General features: G+C 43.9%; 1 protein-coding gene across 1 annotated transcript; it reads right to left on the reverse strand.

Moving 5' to 3' along the window:
* Positions 1 to 11,886: 11,886 nt before the first annotated feature.
* dhcr7 (7-dehydrocholesterol reductase) lies at positions 11,887 to 18,666 on the reverse strand. The gene is made up of 8 exons (XM_027011697.3): positions 18,585 to 18,666; positions 17,550 to 17,662; positions 17,039 to 17,261; positions 16,870 to 16,960; positions 16,349 to 16,562; positions 16,059 to 16,263; positions 15,718 to 15,849; positions 11,887 to 15,608 (listed from the first exon to the last, which is right to left on the reverse strand). Exons 2-8 carry the CDS (start codon positions 17,654 to 17,656, stop codon positions 15,144 to 15,146), a joined length of 1,437 nt encoding a protein of 478 aa, XP_026867498.2. The 5' UTR covers positions 17,657 to 17,662; positions 18,585 to 18,666; the 3' UTR covers positions 11,887 to 15,143.
* Positions 18,667 to 19,712: the final 1,046 nt, after the last annotated feature.

The raw sequence follows: 19,712 nt of genomic DNA on the forward strand, positions 1-19,712 counted from the left end.
CTCCTCTTGGTTCTTAAGTGAGTGACCTGCAGTATCATCTTTCCTGTTCTGTGGCTCTGTATTTCAGAGTAGCTGATCATGTAGCTGATGTGGTTTGTTTTTTTTTAGTTTCTTTTTTTGTGTTTATGTCTGGTTATGTGAGATTATGCGCAGGCCCACATAAACTCTGTGTGGTCCAGACAAGCCATCTGTGCTAGTAGGCAAGAGACAAAATGTGTGACATGTTGTGAGAAACATACTACCTCACCTAAATCGATATAGCACAGTTGATGTGAATGTATTAAACCCATATATTCGCTCTCACTATGAAGTGCATGTTTGTTTTGTGTTAGGTTTTGCGAATGTGTTTGTGATGAGGCATGCATGTGATGGGTGCACATGGGAGTCAAATCACACGTGGGAGTCACTACCAAATCAAATCACACGTGGAAGTCACTACCAAATCAAATCACACGTGGGAGTCACTACCAAATCAATTAATCAGAGCTACAGCTTGCATGGCTAGAGGACAATCCGGGCTACAATAACCACTCCTGTCCTGTCACCCCCAGGCACTGGTGGTAAGGTACAACCGTCTGACTGAAGCGCAGGAAAACAGAAGGGGTGATATGCAGGCCTCAGGCTACTGCACAGTTTGGAACCACAGAATCATCTGCAGACGCAGCAGACACGTAGGACCATGTTTGCTGAGGAGGTTAATATCCAGCGCATGGACCAGCTAGGGTTATCTGACCTCTTCCTCTTTTCTAACATGGTATTGGCATTGGTGCCAAAGGCCGGGAGAGAAAAGCACCCATGTCTGCTAAACACAGGCATTTCCATGCATGCTTGCTCTCGTCTTGCTTCTGCTATGATGTGCTTGAGTTCATCCTTGAACTTCCACTGCAGTTATGCAAAAGTGTGGCAGCTGAGGGTCTTTCCTGTTTGGCAGACAAATATAAACAGATGCGCTACTTGTGTCTCATATTGCATAACAGCGAAAAAGGCCATATATATTTACTGGACATGATGCATTCCCTGTGTTTCCAAAGGTTGCACTGCCATACTGACTGCCCTAGTTTGCATCAAATGTAGCAGACACTAATGAAGTTGTGAAGGCAAAGCAGACCAGAGGAGGACAAATGGCATAGTGCTTATCATGGCGAATGCTGACACGGTTACGTCAGCACTCTGGTCACCAGGATGGTGCGCTGGGGCAGAGCCAGGCGTGGGTCGGCGTGTGAAGTGTGAGCAGCACCAAAAACCCAGAGAACAATGGGTTTCCTGTTCCTGTTGGAATGACCTCTTCTCTCGTGCCCCCAAGGCAGGCAGCCAAGCGGGGGAAGGACGAAAGGGGGTCACACTCGACAGATCTGACTTTCCTGTCGGAAGAGGGTTGTGGATGACATCATTTCTTGCGCGGGTGGGGCTCGATGGGGCATGGGGCTGAGGCTGAATGGTGTGCCATAAACGGTGTGATGTCAAAACGCCTCACTTCCTCTAGATCACACTCTTGAGTGCATGGGTTCACATGAGGATGGACATGAGGTTCAGTAGTGGTGATGCTGCAGTTGTCTCATGCCCATGACTGTCCTGCCGTCAGAGCTTGGCTGAGAAAAAAATTACAATTACAAGCCGCACAGACATATACAAGCATGTGGCTAAAATATTCGTATTCAGTCCAAGTAGTGTGATTTACACTGTCAGTCCAAAGCAGGATGAGTCTTTTCTTATTCGTTTATTAAAATGTTTGTTTTGGAATAAATCTCTCGTACTAACTTTAGGGCCATTAAAAGGTTTTCTGTTTTGTAGTTTTGAATTGGTTGAGGCAAGCAGAGGCCTCTTTCTGTAGAATAAAAGATCTGAATAGGCCTGTTTTGATAGGCACACGGTTAAGGTGTCACCCAACACCAGCTACACACACAATCCTTTGTCTTTTCTTCCGTCTACTTCTATCTGCCTAATCATTTATCTTCCTCTATGTCTAAAGTAGCTTGCGTTGTCAGTTTATTTGTATATATAAATCTGAAGAAGGTAACAGGTGAGTAACTGCAGTGTAGGATGTAGAGAGTGTAAAATGTAGGATGTAGAGTGAGTTGGAATAGATACAGAGGTCTTCATCAGCTGCGTAAGCAAAACAGTTTGTCTGGACCTCTGTCCAAAACATCCCATCTCTCTCTCTCTCTCTCTCTCTCTCCCTCTCTCTTTTTTTCTCTCTCTCTCCCCCCCCCTCTCTCTCTCTCTCTCTCTCTCTCTATATATATATATATATATATATATATATATATATATTGCACACGTTCATGCACATGCAAACCCACAATCATGCATGCGCATACATATTATCTCTGAAGTGGTGAGCAGTACAGACAGAGGTGGGAGGAATCCTTTTGAAGTACACACATTTAACCTCTGACCTGCTTGCAATAACAGACCATACATGAGTCCCAGCTCTATCTAATGGAGCAGTAACGTGGATGCCATGCTTTTGCTGTGAGGTCACGGCCAGTGTAATGGAGCTTAATGCGTCTGCTAAAGCTTAGTGCATCCACTTCTCTCAGATCCTGCCTTCAAAGAAGCCAGCTCTTCCTGCCCACCATCAAAAAAGAAAAGAAAAATGGAGAGACACATAGAATCGCAAAGTCTAGCTGCCGTATGATAATTGACTTTGGTTTCCTTTCCCGTGGTGCCATGCGGTATTTACACGGAACAGTTTCACGTCTCCTGTATTGTGTATACGCCATCGCAATTTGGACTGTACCTTGGTGACCCTGAGCTATTGTGTACAGAAGAAATGGCCACGTGAAAAAGGATCAGAAAGATGGAGGCAGTAAAGAGCTTTTAAACATGGACCTCACATAAATTACACCAATGCCTAATAAGACTGTGCACGACTTAGTCATGTATGTTTACACCGAGCAGTGACAGATGGCGACACTCCCTCCTCTCGAGTCGCCATCTTCCCTGCCCCTCTGATTTGATCTTTGATAAGAATGAGATTAAGTGGGTGATAGCTGGGACCTAACCTGAAAACAGTTTGTCTGAGCGTGAGAATAGATGTCCCGAGGCACATTTCCCTACCTAACAAGGAGAAAACCACCATAGTAAGAAATAAACTTTGGTTTTAACACTCTTAACCTGTTACACACCAAGGATCAGCCAGTGGGGCATTGTATGATATGTAATTTGTTGCAGACCACTTGAACTGGTTGTGTGACTTGAGCATCACTGTTTTGCAGGTAATTCAATGTGAACTGACTGAACTGTTCGTGTGAATTGAGCACTACTGTTTGTTTATCAGTTGTCCCTATAAAGAGGTATGCAGGGCTCAGACAAGCCCCCGCAGAGCTCCGTGCAGGCCACAGACGCCAGCATTAGACTGTTTTTTCCAGCAAGGCTGTCATTACTGCCCTCTACATAACCTTCTCTGCTCTCTTTCTGTTGTTTGTCCCTGTCTTAATTGAGCAAGGCAGTGCCGTTCACTCTAGCTCAGAGATGCTTGCTTCATTCTACAAATTACACACATGTAGCTATTGTCTACACTGATAATGATACATTCCAGCAGAATTGTGATCTGTGGCTTCTCCCTGTCTCTGTCTCTGCCTCTCTCTCTCTCTCTCTCTCCATCTCTCTCTCTCCTTATCCACCTAGCCTTCTGTTGTGAAATAATGTTCAGTAATGTTCTTTACACCATCATCATCCTCTGTCTCATTATCTATCAGATGTCTTGTCTCTCCGACTTGCGAGCTGCTTGCTCTGGTGTTCGTTAACCCACTTGTCTCCTTCCCGAACCAGCCTGTCAAGGTGGCTGTCTCTCAAAAGTCCTCCCCCACCTATGCACCCTGAATAACACACGCCCACTTACAACCCTACCAGTTCGAGACACATGTGACCAATTTAGAAATTCCTTTTGGCAGAGCGCACACCGTGGCATGCTGTCACTGCATCACGTGGCAACAAATTGCCATTCTCGCCATCCGTCCCCTGTCCCAGCCCCCGTTCCCCACATCTAGCTGCCCTTGTAGCTTCAGTATTTCTCCATTTATGAGCCTCTGTGTTCTGCTGATGATAAAGGATAATAACCACACCAATGCCTGCCTTTAGCAATGAGATAAGGGCAAATGTAATTGAGTATCTTTCTTTTTCTTTCCTTCTCTCTCCCTCTTTCTCCCCCTGGAGAAGGAATCATCCATAGACTGCCTTTGGCTAATTTAATAAAAACCCCATCAGCCTAATGGAGCCACAGAGTGCACGTGGACTGACCAGGCTGCCGAGGCCCCTCCCCTCCTTCCTTTCTCCAGTCCACTCTCCTGGAGCACCATGGGAACCTATTGACATTCATCAGCATGTGCTACCCTCTCCACTGGCATGGCGTGCCAAAGGGGAGAATGGAGGACAGGGAGGATATGAGAGGTGGAACAACAGAGAGAAAGTTATACCTGGAGGAGTGCTGAGTAGAGGTGCTGAAATAAAACGATAAGTGCTTTTTCCCTGTGTATGCCTCTGGTATCATGTAATATCTGTCACTTTGCGCTCGTTCACCCTCTCTCTCTCTCTCTCTCTCTCTCTCTCTCTCTCTCTCTCTCTCACACACACACACACACAACCACCGGTTCCACAGTGAGAGGAAGTCGGGAAGTCTGCACGTGCGTACTGGCCGGATGTGACCTGGAGCAGAAACACTTTTCCTTCTTCCTGTCTTTCCAGACCACGACCGCTGCATATCTGGCCCCTTCTATGTCAGCTGACTGACAAGGGCCGGTGCAGCCTGAAGGAACCTCTATCTCACTGCTGACTTCCTTCCTTGCATTAGCGTTCATCATTTGGTCCCACACAAATAAATTCTTGTTGGCTGTCACTCTAATACACCCGCTAGCAGCCAGTATGTAATGGATAGTGTGTAGAGAGTACTAATTGCTGAAGATTGGATCACTCACTATTAGACTTTAAGTGCTCTGTGTGAATGATGCAGTGTGCCAGTGTCCAGCATGTGGTTGTGTGACACAGAGCAGAAAGCCCTTGAGGCTCTGATAATCCATCCCTTCGGACATTTGGATCTGCACAGCATATCTAGTGCTTCTTCCAATGAGATGTGGAAGAGTTTGGAGCTTTAAGGTTATTCTTTAAAGTTCCTTTCCTTTTTTCTGTTTTCCTTGGCTGTAAAGGGACTACACTAACCAGCAAATCTAGCAGACAGAGAAGTGCAGTGTTGGGGTGGTCCTGGAAAAGTTTCTTATTTTGGAACTTTCCTATTTTTAATTAATCTTCAGGCCTGATAAAAGCATTTCCGAAGCCCTTATTGCTAAAAGCTCAAAACAAAGGCCGAGTTAGCAACTCGAGTTTCTAGACTCATGCCTGGGTCCTCGGGGAACTCCTGTTGTAGTGTGGGACAACTGAGGTCAGCGTAGGGGATTGAGAAGGATGTAAACAGCGACCACCGGCTCCTGGATTCAGAGATGGTAGACTCGCTTTTGTGAGCCGGACCCTTTTGCTTTGTACTGCTGTTCTGCAGAGTCAGCTGGGTAGTGTCATGTGCTGGATTTCCATCAGCTGTCCTGAACTCTGGGAAAAGCTGTGGAAAAGTGCTCTGCCAGATAATTCTGGCCATGGGTGACCCTGGTAACAAACCATTGCTCTGTGTCACACAACCAAATTTAGAGCATCAAATGAATATATATATATATATAACTTGTTTTACCTCCTTGAGCTTCAGAAGCACTTTGTTTGTTTCACAGCTGATAAACGGTCTCTGTCGGAAACATTGTGTTTCTCTAGACACCTTGTGCACTACAAGTCCCTGTCTGTCATTTGCCACTAGGTTACTATTGTTAATAATGGCAACGTTGGTCTCAGCAGACAGAGGGGAACAGAAATAACAACCCACAGAGTCACATGAGGCCAGAATCACATTTGGCAATGAGAAAATTTCCCCATTTGAACTCAGGAAGCATAAAATACATAAAACTCCCTCCTGTCTGATGAAGAGACCGGAGGGCCTTGTAGTTGATGAGAGAAAGAGTACCGAGAGAGAAGAGAGTGAGGAGTGTCCCTTTGCCCTTCACAGTGATGGATTATGCAGCGACTACACAGAATGGCATCTATGATGTCTATGATTTATTTCCCACTGTACAGAACACACCTGATGTGCGCTTCAAGAATGTAAGCGTATAACGTGCACACATGCTAATGCAGCACATCACAGAGGCCGCTGGAGATGATCAAAGAGAAGCACACGCCACTGCAGCACACAGGAGTACGGAGTCAGCCTCAGACGTCTGCTTCCTCAGTCACCCTTAGTCAGCCACCGAGTCGTGTGCTTGGATTGGATGCCAAAGGTGTCTGGAATCAGTCAGAGGTTTCCACTACCCTGCCAGCACTCCTATTCTCCCCAAGGACACCCACACGCAGGCAAGAGAATGCTGTTGGCCTTTCAGTGTGTGTTAATGCTGATTATGAACACCAATATATCAGACCACCTCACCGCACCAAAGGATGGCAAAGAGGACGTGAAACTGATGCCTCCAGCACCTGGGCTGGAAATGGAAGGTTCCATTTCCTTCTGCATAGGCATTAAGGGCATTACATTTAACCAACAAATGTCACTATTTAAAGGGGAAAGACATAGAATGTCACCTTTTGCTAACAGGCATTTGTAAATGTGAGCTTTTGTTTTAGAATAATAGCATTTTATTTTCCAGGCTCACCAGTGAGTGTAGGTAAAAACCTGGGGTTTTATCCAGTAAATGCTGCTAATTGCCTTGACTGAGCTCACATAACAGACTGTTGAAGCCACTTTCTTGGTGTTAGTTTGGTCTTCAATGCCTCACCGTGTCTGGTCATTACGGACCTTGTACACTGTTGTTTATGGTATCATTCTCTGTCCATTCTCTGGTATCATTCTAGACACTGCTGTGAAATTTCTGTGAAGGTACACTTGAAAGGAGCTCCATGGAAGTTGTATTCCAAGCCCATTTACGCTCTTAGTTTAGCCTTGCCTCACTGTTCACGTTCCTCCCAGCCAGTTATGGTTATGGAAAAATGCTGTGCTCCTTGCAGCCTTAGCCAGGCAAAAAACTGATGTCTCTAGTATGAACAAGCCTCCACTTCATCAGTGTGGATTAGCCCAGTCCTCTCACACACACACACACACACACACACACACACACACACACACACACACACACACACACACACACACACACACACACACACACACTTTCAAAGGATTGATCCCTGTTTGCTGTTAGTACAACATGAAAATGGAATGATGAAGTCCAAGGCTCCTGTGGCAGTGTGAGTGTGTCATGTTTGGAGGATACAACACTGTGGAACAAGCCAGTCTGGAGTCCCCATGTCTGGGGCTTCCCTGCTTAGGTACCCGGGGAGTGCTGTGAAAGCCTCCCTGCCTCCAACTCGGAGAGGTCAACCCGGACTTGGCTCACAACCGTGAAATCACCAGGGTGAAAATAGACATTGTGTGCTACAGCTAAAGTAAATTCAACTTTACAAAAGTACAATTCACCGAAGACTACATGGGATCATTGTGAAATAGAGAGAGCTTCTCAAAAACAAAAATTCTTCTTTTGGCACTGCAAGGAGAAAAGATTCAGTACCTTAATTGCTTTTTGCTACAGCATGTTTGCTCTGCATGGCCTTACTGGGATCAAGGCATGTTTTCATTATTTGCGTCTCAGAGCTGGGTGTTCACCTCAATTCAAAGCTGCAGCTGGCATTCGGGTGTGTCGTTACTGGCAACATGGAGGCAATGGCCCTGTTTTCCTGGGTCTGTGTAAGAACCGACCCCTTGCTTGCTTCCACTTGCTGCAATCCACTTGACCGGGGGCACGTTTCATTTCTGTCCCGTGTCCAGCTCATCACTGCCAGGGAACTTGGGCCTGTGGGGGGGTGGGGGACCAGACCCAGAGAGCATGCGGAGCTAAAGCAGAGGGGGATCAGCTTGCAGTTCTCTGCTGAGCTTGGTGGGGGCGGGATGCCTCAGCACTGAAGTCACAGTGTCTAACGTTACTGTGGGTACCATGTGCCATGTTAGTCTGCGGTCGCCAGAACAAGATGCTGACCCAGACAGCCATGACACTTTGATCCCTGCTTACTTATTTGCTGGTTTATTCTGTAAACTGGGTTTCTTGCACCAGAAAAAGTCATACAAATACCAGAGAAGGACTGTTAGTAATTCAAGTGTCGTTTCCAACTTTTCTTTCTAAGAAACACTTTTGTAATGTGGAATTATGGCAATTGGAGGAAAGTGTTCCCGACTCTTCACCCGTAAAGCTCTTTCTTTCAAGCATGTGATTACTGAGAACTAACCTTAACAAACTTTGCTTACAAACAACCAACACTACACTCTCACAGTGAATCAGTTCTAGTGAACAATCTTAGGGTCTTCTACGGTTTAAATTACAAGGAACAGTACCTACGCACTCAGTTGTCCTACACCATTAGGGGAGATTAGTCTCTTACCTCTTCTGTTCCCTTTAGGGGAGAAGACGCCTGTTCTCTTCAAATCAAAGCAAATGCAAAAAGGTGGCTGCTCCAGCCACGTATATCCTGCTACACCTTTATCTTCCCTGCTACACCTCCTGCACAGGTTAGCTAGCTCCAGTTTTTACATCTTCAGTCAGTTTGTTGAAGTCATCCATTATTGTGCAAGTTCCAAAAGTGTACGGGACTTCAGGCCTGTTACTAACAAGTTAGTAACTTGATGTATTGTGTTTCTGTGACAAGCAGCACTGGCGAATTAAGTTCGAATAAAGATTCTGAGAAATCAGAAATGAACCAAGTCATAAAATATCCATCAATTGATGAGACTTCACAAGCAGACAGAGAGATCCTATGAAGTGCTTTTTTTCCCTCGGCCTCTTGGCCTCTTGGCCTTCCACCTCTCCACCCACCCCCAGGTCTCCGCTCTGCCATTCATTTTTTCTTTTTCTTTCCAGCATTTGTTTTTCCAAGATTATGAAACAGAGAAGGTTAACTGTATGGAGTCTTTTTCTCTAGGAAGAATAAATCCAGTCCCTCAGGTTGCTCATAAGGTGCTTACAAGACAATGTTACCCCAGGCAGATAAAACCATCAAGGACCTGTAGAGGTCGCATTCACAAACACAACACACATGTACACACACAGACAGACAGACAGACACACAGACACACACACACACACACCCATATGCATACACATGTGAGTCACATGAACCAAGACTATGAAAAAGTTAACTGTATGGAGTCTTTTTCTCTGCAGGGATACAGAAAATAAATGCAGTCTCCTAAGGTTTCTCATAAGATGCTTACAAGACAGAGCTACCCCAGACCACCCAGTTAAAACCAGTAAGGACCTGTAGAGGTAGCGCAGGAGGGAGGATGATGATGGGAGCAGGGGTGAGGAATGCCAGAGTGAAACCCATGAAGGAGGAGTCAGAAGAAACACTGCCTTTGGGGATGAGCAGAATTGCTAGGGTTTCTGCTTTTAGGGATGTTTAATGGTTTCCTAGTGTGAAAAAGACTTGGCTAACACTCCAGAGGTGTGGCGTGTGTGGGAGTGCAGTATGGGAGGGTCATTTTTTTAATGAGGATTCTGGGGTTTAGGGTTATTTCTAATGGTGAAAATGATTTCTATATTGAAGCTTTTTTCTTTCCCCTGTATGTCTTAGGGATGCATGTGTGTGTGTGTGTGTGCACTTAGAGAAACAATAAGAGAAAGAATACTGAGACGGTTCCCTGTCTCATGTGTTTGTTTTACTTTACTTCCTTGTTGTGGGTCGTTCCTTAGTTTTGTATTCTCCGCCCCTCATGAGTTGCACCTGTGTCTAGTTAAGTCTTATGAGCACATGTATTTAAACCCTGCCTTGTTGCCTGTGCATTTGCTTGTTATTGTAATCTATGTCTTGTCTGTGATTTAGAGCCGCTGTTTGTGTTTTCTCTGCACTTTATGTTATCCGCTACTGTTAGTTAAATGTACTTATCGCTGCTTGTGTTATAGCTTACTACTTTTTTTGTGATTGTGTGTTTAGTTAATTTTAGTTAATCATGTATTCTTGTGATCTATTGGCTCTATGACCATGGACTGCTCCAACGATTTTGATTCTGGATATGCCCCTAATAAATCTTACTCTTCTCCGCACATGCATCCGCTTCCTAACCACTCCACGTTACAAACACATGAAACATAGAAATCTGCTGACTAAGGAAAAGACTCTTAGAAACCATTCAATACATTTTAAGAACTTTCAAGCACTTGCATCTCTTCAAACCCCTTAGACCCATTCCAGTAAATGCTGCCCCATGTAGCTGTGATCTCCCAGTGAGATGTGGTGTGGGGCCCTGCCTGCACCACGGCTATTCTGGGTTGCGGGTTGTGCTGGCATGGGCCTCACTGACCTTTTTGCCAGCTTCCTCTGCCAAGTGTGATGGGCGGCCCGGCCGAGTTTGTGCCCGGCTCTCTGTCAGTGGCCATGCAGACAGCTGGCTATTGCACTATCACACCCTGTCCCACCCACCCCCTCCCATTCCATGACTAATATGTCCATCAGTCGCTACAGCAACTGGAAGACATGTGTCAGTCCTCTGATTCCCCCGGGGACCTCTCCACCTGTTCTTCTCTGAGGAAGATGGAGAGACACAAAAATGGTGTGAGATAGAGTGATAAAAACAGAAGAGATGGAAACAGACGGAAATAATTAAGCTTTGCATGCAAACACACCCTACATGTGACCTTTTAGAACAATATGAACTAACTTTCCTGACCTTCAGACACCTCCCACCCAGGCACCCACACCCACGCATGTACATCAAAATAAATGTGTCGCTTGACAGCTGATACTTCCCTATGAAGGGTTGCAGCCAGAGCCTTATGTGTGAACATGTGTAAAGGAATGTGTGCTGGAGGGCGTGTGTGTGTGTGTGTGTGTGTGTGTGTGAATGCTCTGTGGGAAACCAAAAAAAGAATGTGCTTGTATGTTTGCATTTTTATGATCGACATGTCAACCTCCTTTCAATCACCTAATAAACATACATCTCTTTAGGTGATTACTGTCAGTAATCTCTTGTGCAGGGTTGAGATCAGGAAACAAAGACCTCAAGGCCAGCGAGCCTAACAAAGCCCCATTCTCTCTGTCATATTCACCAGCCCCCGCCAGGTACCAGTTAACACTGCTCCACCTCCAGCTGACCGATCCACTAGCATTCCACACACTCCTCCCCTTCTCAGTGCTTGACAAGCAGTTTACCCATTCTCTTCCACTCCCTTACAGACCAAGAATTTTTCCACATCAAGTCCAGTAATCTTCTGATGTCAGTGGTGTTTAACAGTCCTCTATGTGTGCGTGTGTGAGTAGTATTGTTCTGTGGAGGGCGGGGCTAGGGTGAAACAGTCCAGAGACCTCTAGGGTCATAGTGTCTAGGGTGTGCTTAGTCTGTTTTGCTCTGGATCACCCTGGACTCCACCTCATGTCCTCCTCCAGGAAAGAGAGAAAGGGAAGAGCCCCTTCCCCTGAGGTTATTATAATGAGAGAGAGGTAAGGAGAGAGAGAGAGAGAGAGAGAGAGAGAGAGAGAGAGAGAGAGAGAGAGAGAAGGGGGGCTAGGAGGGAAAGATAAAAAGAAAGCGAGATACGTGGACATGATAAAAAGATTGAGGACTGAAAGTGTATGAATGTGTCATTTCCAGCTGTTCAGTCAGTTATTGTTCCATCCTCCCACGGGAATATTACAGTGTGTGGGATTTTGGGTTGGTGTTGTGCGCAGGGAATTCCAGGGTGTGTGCTAACACATCAAGACCACTGGAAGCGCTTGCCAATACAAGCCCTTCACCTGCCTCTCCCACACTGGCACCATGGTCCTGCGTGCGGACAGCTCTCAGAAAGATGGTTTCAGTGCAAAGGCTTTACTGCGATCTTTATTTTTCTTTTCCTTTCTTTCTTTAAATCTAGCCAAAGTGTGAACACTTTCACATACATTCAACAAACATATTGATCTCTGTCTCCTGCTCTGCTACTAGACAAGCATATGTTCAGTACCATGTTTGAAAAGGCAGTAAAGTACAGTGAAGGAGGAGAGAAACAACAGTAACCTCTGTGCTCTTTCTAAAGCATCATGTTTTAGTATTTCAGTTAATTAATAACTGGCATTGAAACCTCATTTAATAAGTTACTGAGATTGGTATCTCACAGTTAATGAGTTACTGAGACTGGTATCTCATAGAACCACTGACCATGAACAGGTACCTTCTAAACTCATGGCTTTATCATAACAGACTTTGTGACAAACCACGTATATAAGGCTAGCTGTCTCAAATGAAGATACACATAAGCAAACCCTTTTTTTTTCATCCATTGACATTCATCGAAATCTAGACATTTAATGTAATGCAGCCATTTAATGTAGTGAAATGGATTTGCTTCACTTTGTATTAGCTTTGAAGAAAAAAAAAAAAGTTTTGTGTGTGTGTGTGGGGGTCGATCCATATACCATAACCTAGTTATGTCCATTATAGTCAGTGTGAAGCATCTTATCAGTGACTGAGTGTGGTCAGACGCTGAGCCCTTGCATGAAATAATGAGGAGTTTGGGCTTGTTTCTTGGCTGGTCACAGAGTACTTAGTTCTGCTATTTTCAGAATTTGTGATTTCAGTTGTTTGTGCACATCTATAGTCAAGAGCAGTCCCAACAGTACCATTGATTTGTCTAGTTAGTGCTGTCCATCTGTTAAAGGCCCACAGCACATCCCAGACCTGCAGTAAGTGTTTCCACATTGCCACAGACTACGAGCCACCACGAAGCCGCGAGATGTGGATTTATGGGCTGATCGGTCATGCATTTGTAGCGAGCAGCACATGTTTATTTATGAGATGGAGGAAAACTGTGGGGTGAGGGAAGGTGTGTTTATGTGTGATGAGGGAACCATGCATCATGTGTGCAGTTTGAGTGAGGGCCCGCATTAGCACATGTTAGAGCTCACTGGGCCTCATTCACCAACCATTTTTAAGAAGAAATTTCTTCTTAAAACCAATTCACTCAGTTTTCATGAAGATTCTGAAGTTCACCAGTTTTATTATTTGGGATTTGCTTTTAGGTGAGAACAGAACCTACACTCTCAAGAGCACACTTATGTACATTTGGGCGCTAACATGCTTGTGCAAAATAATTGTTCCTTGCATTTTCTTCAGTTCTACAGTTATATATTATAGGATTTAATTTATAAGAATATTTTTATTACTTATAATAAAATAATTATTTTCATTATTTTAGAAAGCATTATGCTCTTTTAAAATAAACTACTTAACACTTCAATTCACCATAATAATGTTACTTTGGAACAATACCATCAAATAATCAGTGAAATATTTTTTAAAAGTTGCATCTTTCTGTCTCCATAGTGCACTAATAAAGAAATAAAATCAATTTGAGGAATAATGTCATAATCAGGGGCGTCGTTAGGGGTGCGCTTTTGGGGCTTAAACTATCCCTGATGCATTTTTTCCCAGGCTAATTAAAACAATGCAGCTTGCATTGCTGACACTTTAAAGGTTACACTAGAATATCCACCAGGCACGAGTGTATCCTCGTACACTATGCACGTAGGCAGAAGATAGAAGACTTTCTTCCGAAAACAAGATAAAGAGGAGGCTATGGTGATTTGACACATTTCAGGTTACTGAATGACAAGCAAAGGAGTTCATTTATAGATGGGTGACTTGTCTTAAAACAGGGTTAGGGTTAGTGAACATGGACACGTGGACCGATATAGTTATCATGCTGTCCTTAGAAAAATGTAATCATATATTGTTAGCCTTCATCATTTCTGCTCCGCTCCCCTTCGATAACATTATTGGGGGAAAAAGGTTTTCAAACAAAGGCAAACATTTTATGACAGTGTTATGCTTATAATTGCAGCTTGTGACTAACAACTTTTGTGCTCCACTCTGGTGGCTCGAGAGGAGAAATGTTTAGCGGCTGCGCTCAAACAGTTGGAGGCTCGAGCCCAAAGACGTCCCGGATCAATAGCGATATAAAGTTGGAATTCGGAGAAATACAGGGATTTTTAAGGGGATTGGCGGGGCATTCACTTATCCTATTGAGGAAGAGCTGGCACATGTTTTCAATATACGAGGACAACAGGTTCGTCGTTATAAGAACACAGCAAGGGCTTGGAACCAGAGGGCGTAACCTTTTGGGTGAAAAACTTTGGGGAACACATTCTGAGAGAAGCTGAGTTCATGGACTCAACAGAAAACCTGTAAGCAAACCTCTCAGAGAGTAGGCATCAGAATTTAGCACCTTTCAGAGAGTCAACATCAGAATTTGTAACATGATCAACTGCTCAAATGTTCAGCACAATTCACAATATAGGCAATAAAAAGGACAGCTCTTCTGGATGACCTGTGAAGCTGTGTGCTCTTGTTTCCTCCGGACCAGTCTAGGATCACTGGTAGCAATCCTATTTTAAGGTCAAGACCCCTATGGCATCTGCTGGCACTGTTCCTCGAGCTCCGACTACAGATACGGCTGCCAAAAAGAGAAAGGGTATAAAAAATAAAAGAAATTATCTAATTTATTTTTTTTAACACCTTGGAAGCATCTTATGTTGGCATTTAATGCTTTGAAAGACAAAAGAAGGTGCAGATATTGTGCAATTTAAAATGAGTAGTGTTAATATTTCTGGAATCTGTCCATTCAGGTGGTTAAAATAGCAACTACACAATACATAAAAATATAGTATAGTGTTTATAAAGTAAGTTTGCCCTGTAGCTCCTCATTCAAACAGAATGTTGATTTCTTTCCAACCAGGAAAGCCTAATAGATGTTCAGTAGAAACGGGAATGGTTTCAGGAAAATGTTTACAGGTGCAATATTAGTGTATGTATGCAAGTCATTTGTATAAAATGGCATTCTGTAGGTGGTTGTTTTCAAAAGTAAGAAAACGCATACACACATATTACAAATTGGCCAACAAACAAGGTCATCCAAACAACATCCCTACACACTTCACCCTTCTCACACACGGAGAAGCAAAAATGAGGTAGACAGGGTTAATCAAACCTGCGGTTCAACCAAAACTGCTAGTTAAAGATGCTCCGACTGCTAGCAAGACAGCGAGAACGGCCAGTCGCTCAGGAGCATGAGGCCTCTGCCCCCTGCCTGCCTGCCCCATTTCTAGAAGACCCCGGGCAGCAGGCGGCGGGGCACGGCGGCCGTGTAGCGGCTCCAGTCCTTCCCGTACTTGTTGCTGCAGCGGTGCTCGTCGCGGATGCAGCGGTGCACCAGCAGGATGGTCATGTAGATGACGTAGAAGTATGGCAGCAGATGCCCGCCGCCGCAGGCCAGGCAGTAGGCCAGCGCCCCCATCAGGTCGCCCGTGTAGTTCATGTGGCGAGCCACGCCCCAGAAGCCTGAGGTCAGCAGCTTGCTCCGGTGGAAGCCGCCGTCCGATGAGCGGTACGAGCACTCGATGTACGTAGGTGCGCGGCCCCAGATGGAGCACTTGCCGTCGCAGCGACGGAACAGGTCTTTCTGGTGGTTGGTGGAGCGGAAGATGAAGTAGCCCGCCAGGCCGATCGCGAGGACGGCCGCGGCGTGAGGGCTAGAGAGCTGGATGGGGTTGTACACCAAGTACAGGCCCTGCCGTACAACAGCCAATAAGAATGAGTGAAAACTAATGGTACTAGTCATTTCTTTTAGAAATCGACGGTTATAATGTTTTATGAAGTGCTGCATAGCACAGGAATACCTGCAGTGTGTAAAGGAAAGGCAGCCAGACGCAGTCGCCCCAGCCCAGATACCAGCCAAAGTGGTCGTGGCAGATATCAATAGTCTTCAAGTACCAGGCTTCATTCCAGAAGAAGTCCAGAACATAGATGGCCTGAGGACAGAACATTAGGATTCATTATGATAAAGAAAATGAACTATTAGGTAAATATTTAGGGATCATCACAACAACATTATCATTAAAAAAGCACTTCTGCCAATTATATGCACAAAATACTGCAAGAACACCAAGAATCAGCACCCAGGTTAGGTAAAGATTATTCATGTTAATAGAGATCGCCATCTAGTGGCACAAAGACCTACCTGCAGTACATTGACCAGGATCATGGAGTTGGTCACATAGCCATAAAGCTCCTGCTGCTTGGCAGCATAGGACAGATTAATCAGGGTCCAGGCTATAATACCAGGACGACCATTGAAGAAGAGCTTGAAGTCAAACCACTTTCCAATGCGGGGATTGAACTCAACACCCATCATGTAGTTGTAGAAGATGTTTCCTGTGAATTTGCTACACAAGTCCACAGACAAATAGATTAGTCCATCGTTAACAGGGTGGGGACAAGCTACAGTAACTACAGTTCTTGGGTTCTCACCAGTCTTCTGGATTGGTAGGGAACAGGTAGGCCTTGACAAATGCGAACGTGGCCACGATGTAGCCGAGGATATTGGTGCACCACAGCAGCGGGATCCAGTTATCAAAGATGATGGTTGGAGAAAACCAGTGAAAATAGTTATGGTTGGCCAGCCATAAGGTATGGGTTATAATCCAGCACTGCAGGCCGTTGATCTCGTACTTATTAATCAGGCCTGAAAGAGCAGTAGAGGTGGTGTCATTTCTAAATGTTTTGGAAAAATGTGGACTGACCAGCCTTACAAAAAACATAAGGAACATGTCTGATGATACAAGTGATACAATCTCAGTCAAATAATGTAAAAGACCTTAGGAATACCAAACTAATGAATGTCTAGTTTGCGCAGTGGAGGGGGGGCAAGATTTAAGTGCTTCCTGTCAAGCTTTGATGTTAGCGAAAATGAGAACACTATTAATTTCCAAAGATTTCCCTGCTTTTCTATTGCAAGCTGATTGAGCAACAGAGACTGCTCAGCCCCTTACCTGCTGGTGTGCGTGCTCCCTCCTGGACCCCTCCCACGTAGCCTGGCAGCAGCTTGTGGGTAACGTCTGGAATGCACATGTACAGCACCACCTAGTGGAGAGAGGCCCAAAGATCAAATTCACAACTCAAAGCACCACCCGGCTGTTATGTGCCTGGATTCTCCTGTACCTGGAAGGTAACCCAGGAGGCATAGAGCTTGGCAATAGTCCATGAGAAGGAAGGGGCCTTGTTCCAGATGCTCAGTGGGGTAGCCTCTCCGTTGTACAAGTCGAGCAGGACTAGGCTTATGGAGCACTGATACTGATCACAGGCCATGACGAAGAAGAAGACGATGAAGGGGGCCAAACACAGAAGCAGAATCACTCCGCAGAGTGAAAACCAGTCCACCTCCCTGGAATATTAGTAGATGGTAAAAGTTAAGGGGCTTAAAAATTTGTGCACCTGAGCATGGCGTGTAATAAAGAATACCACAAGCATGCATCTTATCCAGCTCATCGCTGTGTGCCTGTTTTCTATCCTGCAGTCAACCACTTTTTCCATGATGCCGCACCAACAAACAAGACATATGCATGACAAGATGAGTGTATGTACTCAAAATGAATTTCAACGCCACTAACAACAATGCGCACTCATCCCAGATTTTGGTTCCTTCTGTTGGAAGGCTCAAGCCGTGACTCACCAGGCTCTGCCCCACGGGCGCAGCTCCTGCCTCCCGTCAAGCAGCCCAGGCTCAGCACCACTCACCCGGCTTTTGTTACGCCTCCTGAGATTCTTTCCTTTATCCATGATGCTCTAACCAAGAAAGAATGAGAATCTCAGAGGGGGTTAAGTGATCCATGCAGGTTAAACTTTCATAACACACCCAGCTGTAACAGGAATTCAAAGGGCATTGGATGGACTTGAGAACTGAAGATAACACACAGCGGTACTAAATACATAAGCTTATGAGACTGATCAATATTTAAACCAGTACGCGACGATGCAATGCAATGTATCTAAAAATTAATTTTCATTCGGAATGTAATTACCCAATTAAAAATACTTATAACCAGTAGCATGCGCAATCTTCCAGTTCTTTGACCTGACACTGTTCGTGCGAGTCCGCCCAAGTGACATATTTTTGTGATGTCTGTGACATTTATTCAGAACATAAATTGTGGAATCTACCACTTTAATTGTTCAACCTGCTAACTAAACCAATTAAAAAAGAAACATATTTCTTCTTATGCGTTATTATTAGAGTAATAGCGTACTTTGTGCATTATTATTAGTGTATTAGCGTTCATTATGAGTTATTACTAGCGTTCTTCATTATGCTTTTATGAAATCTTATGGAATCTATCTGCCATAAATTTTAAATCTGCATCAAACCTTTTTTTGAGTCAAAATGCACTAGCTACATTTAGTCACAATACAAGATCAGATAATGGTATCTGTGCATGCACGCAAAACAAAAATCCACAAACTAGCCAACAGCGTCCGTGAACTGGTCTCCTAAATAAGTAGAAGCGCAACCAGTTCAGCCGGAGTTCTCCAACCCTAGCTGTATGCACAGGCGTCCGCGTAGCTGATCAGAAACATATCACTAACGCGGCTCTGCAGGTATGAGCGCTTGGAGCGAAGTGACAGAAAAATGTCAAATGACAAAACAATGGACGTTGAAACAGCATGATTATGATAATATTATGACAATAATATTTAAATAATTACTTACGTATATGTCGTAAATTCTGGGACATAGGTCTTTCTATGATGGAGCCTTGGAGAGTTTGATGATGAGATTGGATAACGTTCCATCTGTATGTGCTGAAGGGAATTTTGTCCAATCAGAGTAAAGTGAAGTGGGACATCTACATCTGTGATTGGACGACAAAGGCCTGAACCCATAAGCACCCGATCAGGCTGTGACGATGCTTCCTCAAGCGCGTCCATCTGCCTTAGATTTACGCAGTACATCAACAAGAAATGGCTACAGTAATTAATATGTGGGTTACATTAGCCCATTTATTAAGGATTAGTGGTAGGATTACTATTAACAAGAGGTACCGGAGGAGATGGCAGAGAGTTTTATTGTGTAAAAAAAGGTTACAATTACATTTTTTAAAATTACAATTAAATTTCTGCGTTTTCACAATCACTGTACAAAATTGGCATTTATTTGGGTTTATTACTAACAAAGAAAAAGACCACATGCTTACAATATCTTCCATGAAAAATAACAAATTATAATTTTAAAAAAGTTTACGTGTACTATTCAGAAATTAGGCCCACTTTTTAAAGAAAAAAAAGTTATTTATTAAGAAGGAATGAAGAGGATTGATGTTTGTCCGATTTGCTTTTTGCATTTCTCCCAAAAATATTAGTATTTAAGAAATCAATAATGCTAGTTAAAGCTAAATCTAGTTTTAAAATTAGTAATATTTCTACATAAATGTAAGGGTGCTTATTTTTATGTTAAATACAACCCACATGAATGAGATGCGATACTGCACAAATATGATATATGAAACTCATTTGCACCTAAATAGAAGAACTGAAAAAATTTTAGGTTTCTGCCACCACTGGATTTGTGACTGTATTTGCAGTTAGAGTACATTTACAGTCGGGATATGGTTAGGGTTTCTTTTATAACCATGGCTATAGAAACGTAATTACACTGAAATTTGTAACATAAATAACATAAATAACATTGTTCTACATTGATGATAACCTGAGGACTCACATAAAAGTCATTACTTAAATCCTTTTTACTAGTTTGAGTATTGACACACTACCAGCTCAACTATTTCTTAACAACAAACAAACAAACAAACCTGCTACTTCTGTAATGAAATATGTAAAT

The sequence above is a fragment of the Electrophorus electricus genome, chromosome 3 (assembly GCF_041902795.1).
Source record: "Electrophorus electricus isolate QZ-2024a chromosome 3, ASM4190279v1, whole genome shotgun sequence".
Lineage (NCBI taxonomy): Eukaryota > Metazoa > Chordata > Actinopteri > Gymnotiformes > Gymnotidae > Electrophorus > Electrophorus electricus.

Excerpts from the sequence above, each read along its gene's own strand:
- dhcr7 (XM_027011697.3), bottom strand. The coding sequence starts at position 17,656 with ATGGATAAAGGAAAGAATCTCAGGAGGCGTAACAAAAGCCGGGTGAGT. Across the intron at positions 16,961-17,038 it reads CCTCCTGGGTTACCTTCCAG|GTGGTGCTGTACATGTGCAT; the intron begins GTACAGGAGAAT and ends TCTCTCCACTAG. Across the intron at positions 16,264-16,348 it reads CCTACCAATCCAGAAGACTG|CAAATTCACAGGAAACATCT; the intron begins GTGAGAACCCAA and ends GGACTTGTGTAG.